Raw genomic sequence first — 16,129 nt, forward strand, 5'->3', positions numbered from 1 at the left:
CTTTGTGCTTCAGAGTTAATACAGCCTCAAAGCATGAAACTGGCACACAGTTGTAGCATATCGAGTGATTTTATCTTTTTCCTCACCAAAAATTAGGGAGAGATTTTTGAGGATGAACTGTAATTTGTCAAACAGAATTTGATGAATGCTAGGGAAGCACCTATTTCCCTCAAATAAGGACTCTTGATCACAGCTGCTTTGAGAATGAGTTGCGGAAATTTCATTAATTGCTCTCTGACATCTTATTCTCTTCCGCCCGCTCCCCTCCCTCCCCACTCCGCAGCCTAATCATGTCCCATGCTTCTTTTTTTCTTGGTTTTGTCTACATCATGTTGGAAAACAGATCACCAAAAGCATTTCTGCTCTACTGGTAATACAGTGGCACTATGTAGAGCTACAGCTAGTGGGAAATGCAGGGCTGAGCCCTACTATGTTGCTTTGAAAGCACATTCTTTAGATTCTAGAGGATGTTAACATTTCAGAGTACTTCAGATTTCTGCCTCAACTGTTGAGTTTTCTCTTAAGTTTTTAAGTGGTACTTTTAGATAAAATACATTATGCATATAACTTCTAAAAAATGTTTTCTACTTATTTTAATCAACTTGTAATAAAATCTCTTCTCTCCTTCAGCTTGAAATCTTGACAAATTTAGCAAATGAGGCCAACATATCAACACTACTTCGAGAATTTCAGGTCTGTGCACAATTCAAGAGTATTCTTCTTGCATAAATTGCCTTCTGGTAACGGATTACATGTGTTATAAACTTGGAAATTTTTAAACGATAGTCCTGTTGCTAAGATGCTGTTTGAATGAAACAGAGACTGTATGATACAACCTATAGAGCTTTTCTGGGATGTGGAATAAATTATTTTAACTGTGTTTTGCTTTGAACATTGCTGCATACTACTATCGGTCATAGAGAGGCAAAAATACAAGGAATGAAACTCAAATGTTTATTAAAACAAATCCTGCCAAGGGAATTCCATTGTTAAGCTGGGTTAAGAAGACAATGTTTTAGATTTAGCAACATTTGGTCACTATCACTGGCTGCTAATTCCTCTTCTTTAAATAATTGGAATAGAGTAAAGTGTTATCTGCTATATTTTTCCTATTACTTTATACATCTTTGCTACATGTGCAGTCTGTAGTGTCAACAGTGTGTGTCCTTCCTCTCATCTATCAGCTATTTTCATTCCTCCAGTTCTCAGGCTGGGGTTCCCCAAAAGAAACCAGTTCTTTTTTCAGACAGGTTGGTTATTCATAGGTTTATATATGCAGTTAGTTAAATAGACTGAAACTTCCCTGAAGAGAGAGCTCCTCAACCTCCTTCAGCCTTGCACTCAAAGTAATTTCTGCTTTTGGGTGATTGCCCTTGCCCTCCCCCCCCCCCCGCCCCCCGTAGTCAGAGGCCTCTGTCATCACAGGTGACAAACTGACAAGACAATATGTTCTTAAAAATACAGGATAGCAGCATTATTTCTAATGTGCAATATAGCTTTGTAAATTAAATTTAGTCTAAAGTACCTTTATTTAATACAGATAATAAGGTAAGTTTCCAGTTAATAAGACCAGTGTGTTGACTAATGGAAATCCTGTTTTCTCCAGACCTATGTGAAAAGCCAAGATAAACAATTTGCTGCAGCTACAATTCAGGCTATAGGCAGATGCGCAACCAACATCTCAGAAGTGACTGACACATGCCTTAACGGCCTAGTGTGTTTGTTGTCCAACAGGGATGGTAAGATAACTGTTCTGTTTATGTTTTTGAGTGACTTGATAGCTTGAATCATCATCTTGGCAGGATCCACAGGGTAGCAACAGATTAAAAAAGTATATTGAATCGTGATGTCTGTTTAAAGGCAATTGGCGTGGCTGTGGAATAACAAACTCAGCTAGACAAATAATAACATTGCTTGATTTATCCTGTGGTTTGAAATTGTTTTCGTAGTTTGACTCCCCACTCCACTTTAAAGAAAGCAATGCATTACTCCCAGTGTGCAGTTACACTGACACCTGTAATTATTCCAAATGTAGTAATTAAAAGATATGCAATGTGTTTCACAGCGAATAGTAGTTTAATATTTTGTCGAATATTATGTTCAGTTGCATTAAAACAGTTAGCCTGCAGAGGGTGCTAAAAGCAGGGGAATGGCATTTTGTATATATAAATGGTGAAATCATAGAGCATATTAATCAGTTTTAGAATAGGCAGCTCCAAACTTGGTTTGGTTTTGTAATGTAGCTTCCTATTAATTTTATACACAAATCGCTTAGGATCACAAGGAGTGGATAGAGGCCAAATAGAATACTGTAGCAAAACACTACACATTTGTCTTTTGACAAAGGCACCAGTAGTTAGTGCCGTTATATAATAATCACCCAGAATGGAACAAATAAGGAAATTACAATTACTGTCTGTTAATATAAGATACAGTGTGTTTGGCAAAATCCACTTGGAAATACTCAAGTCTTCAGAGGGGTAAGCTTTAAAGACGAACCTACTAATTGGGACTAATGATACAGAAGAGGGATAAATAATATTAGTCAAAACATTGAAAGTTAGGTTCCTGAATTCATGTTTATGCACCTAAACAGGAGGCCTGATTATTTTTCTTTCAATGATGCTAAGCTCCTATTGCTTCCATTGACTTCAGTGGGGTTTGTGAGAGCTCAGTTTTTCTCTCGGGGATCTCAAAGTACTGTACAAACATTAATTTATTTAGGTCAGTTTTTTGTAAAGGCAAATGAGGCCTTAGTTTAATTCAGTCGCTAAAATCATCAAACAGTTTTTTGGAATATTTTATTTCAGTTAATTGTATATCCGTTTTATTTTTGTTTTTGTGGCTGGTGGCCCTGAATAACAGAATATGGGTTTGCCTTCTCTTCTCATGCCCTCTACCTTTCTGGCTAAAGGAAAAATGTTTCTTCCAGCGTGCTCTTTCCTTTATGTCATGTTAGTATGGAATATTTTCATCCCTCTAGTAGCCTGGGCCACTGTTCATTTTGCTAAGGATTTCTTAGTCAATTCTGAACAGCTTTGTTCACCCAATATGTCTGCAGGTACTAGGAGATACAGTAACTTACAAACTTAAGAGAAAGTAATGATCATGCTCTCATGATGTTTTCAGCTTTTAGAAGTTTGTGATGTCCATCTTGCAATCACTTCTAAATCAGGAACTGTCCCCAAACAAACAGGCATTAGAAAGTTGTCAGCAGTTTTTATTAAGCATTGCTACTGGTCTTTTGCTCCATATCTTTGCTGTAACAACCTTGTCCTTTTGACTTCTTTCAGATCAGTTGAATGACATGTAGTTGGTCATAGAAGAGGGCACAAGAAACCCCTACTTGCCCGTAGCACACCTGTGCAAGAATTTACCATAATTTGGAGTCAGGGTATCTAGGAATGGGGTGGGTGTGGGGGGGTAAAGTTTTGGTAATGACTCATCTTACCCTGCATTCTTTCTGCAATTTTCAATCTTGAGCAATTTCCAGGACCTGATTTACAAATTTCTGCGTACAGAAGCTTACATAATAGCACTTTTACATAAAACAAAATCAAAATCCCACACAGATTCTCCCCTCTCTCCTTTCCCACCCTTGTTTGTGGAAGGTATGGCAAGGCTTAGAATTAGTTTTTCTTATTTCCTTGTGCTTTCCTCAGCACATCAGAAGTTCTGCCTGCTCTCCTGTCTTCTCTGTGAGAACTCCCACATGATTGCTTCATTTCTTGAAGCAATTGCTTTGCTAAGGTGGGTTCTCTGGTGCTGGTCCCATTAAGATTGAGAAACTAATTTCAAACCTGTCAGAGACAAACTGAGTATGAAGCCACTTCTTTGTTCTGTCCCGAGTGTACAAACTATAATTTCAGTAAGTTTACTTTCTGAGGTGACCTAGTTACTTTTTCTGTTTCAGTTTGTGCCAAGCTTACACAAATTCATTATATATATATTTTTAAAAAGTTGTACTAGAGTATGAAAATGCAATTACAGTGAGCAGAGTTCTAACATTTACTTTTTTTCTGGTAGGTAAATATCAATTTGAACAAGTATTCCCTGTACTTCATAAGGGGAATAACACTAGATCTGGTGATATCTATCAGTAATTAAAGTAAAAGAGAACTTTAACTGTGCATATTGTATTAAACAAAATATATATTTTCTTGGTTTAAAGGTCAAGGTAATGTGCTAGTGCAGGGGAAAAGTATCAACAAGATCAGAGCTTTGTGTATGGAAAGGGTTGCCAAGTATCCACACAGCCAGCAAATTTGTTACAAGGAAGAACAGTTTGACAGCTATTTGCATACCCTTTCATTGTCTCAAATAGGTGCTTCATACTGCCTTCCTGTGGTTGAAAGAGGCTGTACCCTCCAAATGAATGTACTTGCTATAAATACATCTTAGCCTCTTTTAAAACACCTTTTACACAGATTCTGTAATATGCATGAAATAGCCTCTTCAGTTTCATATTTAATTGCTTCAGCCCTCAGTTAACATGTATAACCAATGAACCTTATTTTCCTAGTAAAATGTGTCTGTCATACAAAATGCTGCACTGCAAGTTGGAGCCTCTTTCGAAGCTCTTGTTTTTTCCAGTGCCATTTTAATATTCTGTATGGTTTTTCCTAAATAATTTATTTGTGGATTTCTGAACGGTGCTGGAGTGGTTAAATTTTCACTTGGGAAAATTATTGTAATTTGTACCATTCAACTTGTGGTTCACTGTTTTATTTTTGTTTCCTGCTATAGCACTATGGATTACTAAAAGGAATTTTGTGTGACTGAACACAGTATCAGAGGGTAGCCGTGTTAGTCTGGATCTGTAAAAGCAGCAAAGAATCCTGTGGCACCTTATAGACTAACAGACGTTTTGGAGCATTAGCTTTCGTGGGTGAATACCCACTTCCTCAGATGCATGTAATGGAAATATCCAGGGGCAGGTATATATATGTGTGCTAGCAAGCAAGCTAGAGATAACGAGGTCAGTTTAATCAGGGAGGATGAGGCCCTGTTCTAGCAGTTGAGGTGTGAAAACCAAGAGAGGAGAAACTGGTTCTGTAATTGGCAAGCCATTCACAGTCTTTGTTCAGTCCTGAGCTGATGGTGTCAAATTTGCAGATGAACTGAAGCTCAGCAGTTTCTCTTTGAAGTCTGGTCCTGAAGTTTTTTTGCTGCAGGATGGCCACCTTAAGGTCTGCTATAGTGTGGCCAGGGAGGTTGAAGTGCTCTCCTACAGGTTTTTGTATATTGCCATTCCTAATGTCTGATTTGTGTCCATTTATCCTTTTCCGTAGAGACTGTCCAGTTTGGCCGATGTACATAGCAGAGGGGCATTGCTGGCATATGATGGCGTATATTACATTGGTGGATGTGCCTTTATACTTACACACAACTATTTCAAATTTGATGACAATATATATCTCCAGATCAGTGGCACTGCTATGGGCACCCGCATGGCCCCACAATATGCCAATATCTTCATGGCCGACCTGGAACAACGCTTCCTCAGCTCTCGTCCACTCACACCCCTTCTCTATCTACGCTTCATTGATGACATCTTCATCATCTGGACCCATGGGAAGGAGACTCTGGAAAAATTCCACCATGATTTCAACAGCTTCCACCCCACCATCAACCTCAGCCTGGACCAATCTACACGGGAGGTCCACTTTCTTGACACCACGGTGCAAATAAGTGATGGTCACATTAACACCACCTTATATCGAAAACCCACCGACCGCTATGCCTACCTTCATGCCTCCAGCTTCCATCCCGGGCACATCACACGATCCATTGTCTACAGCCAAGCACTGAGGTACAACCGCATCTGCTCTGACCCCTCAGACAGAGACCAACACCTACAAAATCTCCACCAAGCATTCTCAAAACTACAATACCCACACGAGGAGATAAGGAAACAGATCAACAGAGCCAGACGTGTACCCAGAAGCCTCCTACTGCAAGACAAACCCAAGAGAGAAACCAACAGGACTCCACTGGCCATCACATACAGCCCCCAGCTAAAACCCCTCCAACGCATCATCAAGGATCTACAACCCATCCTGGACAATGATCCCACACTTTCACAGGCCTTGGGTGGCAGGCCAATCCTTGCTCACAGACAACCTGCCAACCTGAAACATATTCTCACCAGTGACTGCACACCACACCATAATAACTCTAGCTCAGGAACCAATCCATGCAACAAACCTCGATGCCAACTCTGCCCACATATCTACACCAGCGACACCATCACAGGACCTAACCAGATCAGCCACACCATCACTGGTTCATTCACCTGCACATCCACCAATGAAATATACGCCATCATTTGCCAGCAATGCCCCTCTGCTATGTACATCGGCCAAACTGGACAGTCTCTACGGAAAAGGATAAATGGACACAAATCAGACATTAGGAATGGCAATATACAAAAACCTGTAGGAGAGCACTTCAACCTCCCTGGCCACACTATAGCAGACCTTAAGGTGGCCATCCTGCAGCAAAAAAACTTCAGGACCAGACTTCAAAGAGAAACTGCTGAGCTTCAGTTCATCTGCAAATTTGACACCATCAGCTCAGGATTGAACAAAGACTGTGAATGGCTTGCCAATTACAGAACCAGTTTCTCCTCTCTTGGTTTTCACACCTCAACTGCTAGAACAGGGCCTCATCCTCCCTGATTAAACTGACCTCGTTATCTCTAGCTTGCTTGCTAGCACACATATATATACCTGCCCCTGGATATTTCCATTACATGCATCTGAGGAAGTGGGTATTCACCCACGAAAGCTCATGCTCCAAAACGTCTGTTAGTCTATAAGGTGCCACAGGATTCTTTGCTGCTTGAACACAGTATGATTTTGATGAGTTGATATGTCAAAGGCTTTTTTTTGGTGATTGTGTTTCCTGAGTTAAATACTCATTCCAATATTGTGTAGAAATCTTTTGCCAAAGCTTGCAGTAGTGATTCGAGAATGTTGTAATTAGTGGTCAATGACTTGATGTAGAGAATTGAGAAGCTGCTAACACATCTTACAATTTCTGTTTGTCCAGACAATCCTCACCAGAATACCTTTTTATATTTACTGTTTCCCAATTACCAAACCTCCCAGGTGAACTGTTTCATTCAAAAGAACCTGTTGCTGGTTTTAGAATTAATACCTCATTTATCATTACATTTCCTGTAATCTTTTTTACTTTAGTTGTAGCTCCAGTATTCCTGTGGACTATTGCTATAGTGTGTCTACAGTCAAGACTGTCTAGGAGTTTTGTGTTACTTCTGATTCTTTCATTACATTCCGTGTTGCTCAATCTGTATTTGAACTTTAACTAATTTTTGTTCGTAGACTGTCAGATGAATACGTAATTGTATATAGCTTTCCTTGTTTTGATTAATGCTCATCACATATTGGATTAATTTTATAAGATTGTATCTTTTCATCCTAATGTTGCTGCTTGATTTTCACTTCTGAGATGTTAAACCAGCTGTTGGTTTTTTGCCAATGTAGTAATATATTCGCCAGAATGTCTTGTTGGTTTTTGAATCCTCCATAGTCAGAAAATAAACTTCACGGTGCACCAGCATATTATTCTAGATTACTTCCAATTGTATTCTGATATTAATTTATTTTCCTCTCATTTGTACTTTACATTTTAACATTTTTATTGGCAGCTATATTCTTTTAACTGGAATCATGCCAGTTCATCTGCTTTATATTTCCAATTCAGTACTTCAAACTTGCTCCTTCTATCACATATACTTATTTGCTTCTAACTGCTTCTGAAAGTGGTTACTGTAGTAATATTTCTTACATTTCTTTGTACATAATTTGCAATGCACTTTATCCTGTACATTTCCACAATGCCTGTGACTTTTAAGCATATCTTAGAACCCACCTTAGTTAGGTTTTGGTTTAAACTAGTTTTCTTTTCTTGTATAAACACTTGACTTTTGAGTGTGATTTTATTAGTTTGATGTAGTATAATCTTTTTTAACAAAGCATACTGCATAATCAATTAACTTTCATTTTGCTTGTTTGCAATTTCTACTGTTCTGTGTATATCACTACACTTAAAGTTGTGCTTGCATTTTGACCATATCTTATTACATATTATAGGAAGGAAAAAGATCAGATGTTATCATTGCTTGAAATTATTACAAACACTGAGCCAAAGGGCTGTGCCTATTATCCTTGACTGATACAGAAGATGCCAGGGTGGGGATATTGGGACTCCTAGATAGCACCTTTTGTGGAAGCAGTTACTCTCCAAACTTTGTATTATGCAGATGCAAATGTTTTAGATAGTCTTTGTTTTAATTTGCTGTTCATTTACCCTCACTAGTAAGTGGGATTCAATGAAAATATGTCACTACAAGAATTATTTTTGGGAATTCTGTTTCTTTCCCCTCCTCAACCCTCCAAACTACTTGCAGGTTTGTTGAAAAATTGTCACTTGACAAGTTTGACACTTATTTTATTTTTTACTTGTTCTTTCATTGTAATTTTTGGCAATGGTGGAAGGGGGCAAAATGCTCTCCAAAATAAACTCGCCGGTAGGATTGCGTAAATCCGTGGCGTCTGTGGAAGAGATGTATTTTGAAATTTAGGGTTTTTTCTACTAAGGGATTCTCGGGAAGATTAATCTGTATTAACTGAAGATGTGAATTTGAAGTGGATTACTTACATTGCATTAAATCCCTGTTTGGACAGTTTCATTCAGAATGAAAGTGGCCTTAATTTGGTTTAGCTTAATGCGATCTACTTTAAATTCACACTTTTTAGTCAGTTTGGATTAACTTCCTGTCGCCATTCCGGTAAGCCTTGACTTTTGTCTCTATGTAATTGTAACCTTGATTTAAGAAATTAGTTTAGAGAAATGACTTAGTTGTCATGTCAAATGGAGGATGACACATAAACTGGGCGCTAAAATTTAAGCTCTTCAGAGGTTCAAGAGGTATCCATGGATAGCTGCAGCTGTAATTTTTAAAACAAAAATCCACCACAGTGAGCTCTTCTAATTTCTAGATGACCATGGTAATATTTAAGGGATTTCTTTCCCTCAGTACTCCTTCTTTTGTACATCTTTCCTTTTCTTTCTGATTACTGATGTAAATTGAAAATGAAAAGTCCATGTGTTGGATTAAGTATCCAAATATGAGGATGTTGTGATCTGTTTGGGTAAATATAAGTTTACCTTTCCCCAATGATTGTTTTCAAAGTGCATGTACAGTATGAGGAAAAATAATTGTCTGCCTTTTCTAGTGAATATGAAAACAGTCTGTCTATTTATTTATTTATTTTACTTACTTACTTACTTACTTACTTACTTACTTACTTACTTACTTACTTACTTACTGCTTTGGTTTCAACCTTGACTATGTTTGACTTTCCTTCATCTTTCCTTACATGAGTTTATTCTTGCATAGGAGCTTACCTCTGCACCAATGAGGGTTTTTCAGCTTCAAAAACTGCATATTTCATACAAGTTGATCAGGCTGCGAATGTTACTTGTTACAGTAGTTAAGCATTCCAGTGCATGACTTGGACATAAATCTTCAAACAGCTTGCCTATTTAGGATCCTCATTTGAATGTACTAGAGATTAGATTATGGATTTAGGAGAGAGGATGGGGGAGAGGGGAGTGTGCAAATGCAGTGTTTAGCTATTTTTACTGTTTGTTGAATTAGCTGGCAATTTTCTGAACAACCTATATTTCTCTGAGAGTCCATTAAATACTACAATTTAATTATGTGGAATAGGTATATGTGCCTCTATAATGACTTATTTAAAAATAACAAAATTAAGTACAGACACATTACAACTTAATTAAAAGGAATCCTCAAGAAGTGTGTATAATGGGACATGCTTTTGTTATTTGTTACCACGATCCTTCCTCCTCTTTTTTCCCTCTCATAACTTGCTTGTTGGAGCAGGGCCTGTCTTCAGATTTAGAAAAGATCTGCACATTTATGCTACTATTGTAAATTAAATTAGTTTTGCAGTTAAACTTGTTAGATCATTTACAGTTTTGAAACAGTAGCTGACAATTTGGTGCACATTATTTGTATTCCATATGCATAAACACTTCTTAAAAAAAACTGGTCTAACTTGTTTTTGTCTTTATCAGAAATAGTAGTTGCTGAAAGTGTAGTTGTCATTAAGAAACTGCTACAAACACAGCCCGCACACCATGGTGAAATTATTAAACATATGGCAAAGCTCTTGGACACTATTACTGTGAGTATTTATGCATACTTCTGTCTTTTCTTTATTAACTAATTAAAATTGAAGCATTAAAATATAAATCAAGTAAACTAAAACATTTGATTTGTTAAGTCTGTGGCTTTTTTGGATAGGATCAAGTTCTCATGGCTTGCACTTCGAAACATAGTTTAATCTCATCTTCTGTCAGGGTTGTTCAAACCCTGTATACAAATTTTGAATGGTTACTATTTTATTAAAATGTTCATGGCTTCACTTATATCAAATGCGTATTAATGAAGAAGAAAAGGTTCAGAATAGTCTGAATATAGTATTTGCAAAAACAGACTAATTCAAACAGGATTGGATTAATCAAATAAAATTTTATTAGCTCTGGTATCTGCAGTATTTATGTTTTGCTGAATACCCCAAGTATCTCTATTATTTTGCATCTGAGTGCTCCTCCTCTTGGTTTTTTGCCCTTGTTCATTGGCTTTCAGTGTAATATTGGATCAAAATCTATATTAATCATGCTAATTTTGAAGCCCCTTAAGGGACTGGGTGAAGTTACCAAAGAGATTGCATCACTTTGTGTAATTGTGACCTCCCACCACAGCTAAACTCTGCTGGAACAGTGGAACTGTTAACCTCGAGTGAGGCTTGCATGTCCACAAGATGGAGCATCCTTAGTGACTAGAAATCTAGAAGTATCTCCCAGAAAGAGTACACCCATGAAACCTGTTTGACATAGTGTCCCCTTCTTTGGCCTTTTGGCTGTCAGACTAGCATCTCCTGCACCACAGTTCTCTTCCTCAGTTTATTAGGGAGAGTAGTAAAATGATCCCTGCATTTCAGGTTTAATGAGTGACCTGTGCTTTCCCCTGGCTTTGCAAGAAGCAGATGACAGAATATTGTTGTGGTGTGGGATTGTATTACTGTAGATCTGATATATTCATACATCATACAGTGGCAAGAAATGGCAAAAAAATTTTAAATAGTGACAGGGCTTGAGCTCCTGATTTGGGATATGGTGGAAGGTTTAAACCTATCTTTTAAAATGTAAGTTTTAAGAAAAATGAAATCAGAGTGCACTCTAAGGGCAAGTCTATACTACAAAATTAAGTTGACCTAAATTACGTTGACTGTAGCCATCACAGTAATTACATCACTTTTGCTTGTCCACATTACATTCCTTGTGTGGGCGATGTGCATCTTTACGAGGAGCACTTGCATCGATTCAGTGGTCACTGTGATGCATTGTGGGACAGCTTCTGAAAGGCAGCAACATTTGATGTAAGCAATGCAGTATCAGCACTGACGCTGTGTTGACCTGACTACATTGACCTAAATGCAATGCCTCTCTTGGAGGTGGGGTTATTAAGTTGGTGTGGTGGGTGAGTTATATCAGTGGGAGCTGCACTTTAGTGTAGACATTTATACAGTTAGGTGGACATAAGCAGCCTTACGTCGACCTAACACTAGCGTGGACCAGGGTTACGTGGGAAGTGATGGTTATAATTTTTCTAGTGGTTAAAGAAATTTCCTGTGTGGGCTGATTAATTCCATAATTCCATAATTGTCCACTATGTGGTTTTCTTGCACTTTCTTTGAAAGCATCAGATACCAGTCCCTATCAAAGACTTAATAGTGGACTGACATTTTTCTAGACTTTAGATTTAGATTTAGATCAGTCTCTTAGAAAGTTACTGTCCCATTTTCATAAGAGTTTTGTTTATTAAATTGATCTGCTGGAGTCAAATGTGCTGGATCATCAAGAGTAAGGCCTACTGTCTGTCCCTAAGAGCCCTGTTTCTTTCAGTGCATGCCTAGTATGGGATAGGGTATTCTTCTGTGTAGCCAACTAATTTTAGTTATGACTTATTTTCCTTTAAAAAGTCAATAATAAGAAATTCAATTAAATTATATTAAGAGATCTTTAAAAACTCCCAGTTAAGCTCTCATATGTCAGGTAATGCCAAGTTAAGATTGCATGTCCAGTCTTTAATAACATAGCCATGCATTATATCTCAAATAATGCATTATAATATGCATTTTTTTCTACAAACTTCCAAGGTGGTCAGTGAATGATGTCAGGGATCTTAAAAGCTCAGTATAAGAACTAAAATAAAACAGGATTCAGTGTTTGCATGTGGCACACATTCCTCTTACTTTTCCATGCATTAGTGTGCTCTTAACATTTAGGTCATAATTGCAAATATACATATATATATTTTTATTTCACAAAGGGGTTGACAGGTAAAATAACATATCTGCCTCAGTGTCTGCTGTGTGAGATATTAAGCAAGGATTTTAAAACTTCTGTCTCTTTTAAAGGAGTGGTAAGGCAATTTTTTTCATTGGTTTTGCTTGGAAACAGTCACCCCTCCTAAGTTGGTTTCAAGATTCTTTAGTGAAACTAGAAAAGATGTACTTGCCTATTATACTGTTTCCCCTCCTTAAATGGTATGGGGGAAGTGGCTCACTTAAAAGTAAGTGGGGTTTGGGACTTTCAGTTGTAAGAATAAATATATGATTGATGTAAGAGTTTGGCATCTTAGGAAATTGTGCATAAAGGAAAACAGAGTAAAATACTGTGAGCTACATTGAGCTTTCATGTAAATAGGGCAAATATTTTTGTCCCAGTTTATAACAGAGTTGAATTTGACCCTGTGAAAATGACAAAAATTAAATAAAAAGAATAAAATAAAAACAAGACACTTGTCACTAGAAAATAATTCCTTTTAATCTATTCCAAATATACTTTCCTTGAATGTACGTGTTTATAGTTTTGTTAGGGTATTTTCGTTTGTTTTAATGGCTACAAATTGGATAGAGTGCCATTTGTGCATTCAGAGTTTTTTGTTCTGAATTTCACCTGTATCCGGCTGATGGGTTTGTCATTTTCAGTGAGGAGGTGCCTCATGGACACTGGATCCAGGAAGAAAAATCCTGTGCAGCAATGTTGCTCTGAGGTGTCACCCAGTATGAAATTTACTAATTCTTGTGGAAGTTTCCTCAGGAGTCATTTAAAATTTGATAGGACAGCAAGCTAAATATGTCTGACCAATTATAAAGCAGTGTTAAGAAGTTCAATAACAAATAATTACAGGGCTGTTTGAGGCCATGCTAATTCATAGATTCATAGACTCTAGGACTGGAAGGGACCTCGAGAGGTCATCGAGTCCAGTCCCCTGCCCTCATGGCAGGACCAAATATTGTCTAGACCATCCCTAATAGATTCAATCTCTCATTTACAACAAAAATTCTGAGCAAGTCCATGCTTTGTACCCCCTGCACAGTGCAGTGTTGTTTCTGAATGACTGGAACTCATCATATGGTGTTCTTTAAAATCATTATTTTCCTTTTATCCTACTTGTTCCTGTTATTACTTGTAGTATGTTTGAACTTAGCTCATAAGCTCTTTTGGGCAGGAACCCAGGTCTTTTTCTATGTTTTGCAGAGTGCTTAGCTGTGTAAGTAAATATTATTCAATACAGCTGTGTGCCAACCCCTCCCTTCACACATCCCAAGAACCCTCACTTTCTAACTTTGAGATGTACCTGAAAAATGTAGTAGCTTTAATAATTGAAGAAGCTCTTTAAAAATGATAGTATTCACTGCCAGCCATGAAGTAGACAATCTGTCATCACTCTTTACAATTTAAAATTTAGTAAATTGTGGATGAGAAACCTATGTGATGTTCATCTTGATGTTAGGTCTGCTGTTTTTTAAAGGTGCGTGTGACAGCAGCCTTACTTAATATACCTAATAGCACCAAAATTAAAAAAAAAAATGTGGAGAAAGAGTACTTGTTAAATGTGTCCTATGTTGCTCTCTTATGGGGCACAATGTGTGTACTGCAGAACAGTGACGTGATTCAAAGGAATCAATACCTGAATGCTCATGCATAAATTTGAGAGCACTTTGGAATAGCTAAGATCCTCATTAATTATCTATTTTTGTGTTGCCCTGACACATCCACGTTCTATGTTATCCTTTTTATGAAATCAAAGGGTGGATGTTCAAAAACTGTTGTAACGTCTTGCATTTTTCAGTATAGATAGAAAATAATAGACTAGACTGAAATCTCAGAATCAATCTTCTATAAGCGTTTAGAGGCATTTTTTGTTAAAAGCTGCTAACATTTTCTAACATAATTTGAACCTGCTGATTTTGAAAATAGTTGTTAACCAAGCTGAATTTTGAATGTAATTTATTTGCAAGCTCAAACTTGCAAATAAATATGGACACAAAACTTCACCAGAAATGTTTGATTTACCAACAGCGTCCCCATGTATCTGTCAGTAAAATCAAACTATTTGACATAATTCTTCTTCATTCTGTTAAGAACAGAAATCAGAAGATGCACTTCATTGTTTTAACACCCTCATTGCACCCTAATATTCAACTCTTTATAGCATTTTAGTCATCCGTATATCATAATATTAGAAATAACTTAATCATAGCACAAGTTATTTTCCTGCAATATGTGAAATCACTTTCTCATTTTCTTGCATTTTTAGTATTTTGTTTTATGGTTACATAATGAGTTGTAGTTGGAATATAATTAACATAGAGGAGATTGTGGTGGGATTGTGATTGATTCGATCACAGAGACCTCCTTGGGACTGTTACCTGATGTGCTGAAACTGTCCGAGCCTGTTTTCCCTGTTAGCTTGGAACTCCAGAACCCTGCCTTGTTGAGCCAGACATGCTAGTCTGCTGCAACACAGACACAGGTCTGGTCCACGCCTCCAAAACTGCAGACTTTAACCAAAAACCAATCAGAAAGTCACCTATCTCCAGCACCCAGATGCCCAGTTCCCAATGGGATCCAAACCCCAAATAAATATAGCTTAAACTCATAAGTTGTCCACCCTCTATAACACTGATATAGATGTATGCACAGCTGTTTGCTCTCCCAGGTATTAATAACTTACTCTGGGTTTATTAATAAACAGAAACAATGTTATTAAGTATAAAAGTAGGATTTAAGTGGTTTCAAGTAATAACAGACAGAACAAATAAGTTACCAAGCAAAATAAAAACAAAAAAAGGAAATCTAAGCTTAATACGTTAAGAAACTGAATACAGGTAAGTCTCACCCTCAGAGATGTTCCAGTAAGCTTCTTTCACAGACTAGACTCCTTCTTAGTTTGGGCCCAAGCCTTTCCTCTGGTACAGTCCTTGTTTGTTCCAGCTCAGGTGGTAATGAGGGGTTTTCTCATGGCTGCTGCCCCCTTTGTTCTGTTTCCCGCTCCCTTTGTCTTTGGCACAAGGCAGGAATCCATTGTCTCTCTCTGGGTTCCACACCCTTCCTTCTAAATGGAAAAACACCAGGTTTAAGATGGATTCCAGTATCAGGTGTTATGGGCACATGTCCTGTGAGACACCAAGCCTCCATTCTTTCCAGCCTGACTCACACAGGAAGGCTTACAAGTAAACAGAGACATTTGCAACTACTTGTTCTAAATAATGGGAGCCATCAAGATTTTAAGCCACCATTAATGGCCCACATTTTGCATAATTACAATAGGACCTCAGAGTAATACTTCATATTTCTAATTTTAGATACAAGAATGATACATTCGTACAGATAGCATGAACACACTCAGTAGATTATAAGGTTTGTAATGATACCTTACAAGAGACCCTTTGCATGAAGCATATTCCAGTTACATCATATTCACACTCATAAACATATTTACATAAAACATATAGAGTGCAACATCACAGGGATTTTTCACAAATAGAGGGAGGCACCATAAGTTAGAGGAAGTGGTGGTTTATGACATTCTTATTGGTTAAAGCTATAGGTAAACCATGGAACCAGTAGTGAGTCTCAGGAGATCCACTCCAGTTTCCTGAAGTCTCTGCATTATTGTCCAAGAATCAGATGATGAAGATATGCATGAAAGCAAGTGAAG

The 16,129-nt window shown here is 37.5% G+C and overlaps 1 protein-coding gene across 2 annotated transcripts in view; it reads left to right on the top strand.

Moving 5' to 3' along the window:
- Positions 1-16,129, top strand: part of AP3B1 (adaptor related protein complex 3 subunit beta 1) — a 310,175-nt gene that overhangs the window by 135,429 nt on the left and 158,617 nt on the right. For both annotated transcript variants that reach the window (XM_050946875.1, XM_050946876.1), the window contains exons 12-14: positions 631-693; positions 1,607-1,739; positions 10,129-10,238. In XM_050946875.1, the coding sequence (XP_050802832.1) occupies positions 631-693; positions 1,607-1,739; positions 10,129-10,238 (306 nt within the window). The remainder of the gene's footprint in view (positions 1-630; positions 694-1,606; positions 1,740-10,128; positions 10,239-16,129) is intronic.

Source organism: Gopherus flavomarginatus, chromosome 3 (genome assembly GCF_025201925.1).
Source record: "Gopherus flavomarginatus isolate rGopFla2 chromosome 3, rGopFla2.mat.asm, whole genome shotgun sequence".
Taxonomy (NCBI): domain Eukaryota; kingdom Metazoa; phylum Chordata; order Testudines; family Testudinidae; genus Gopherus; species Gopherus flavomarginatus.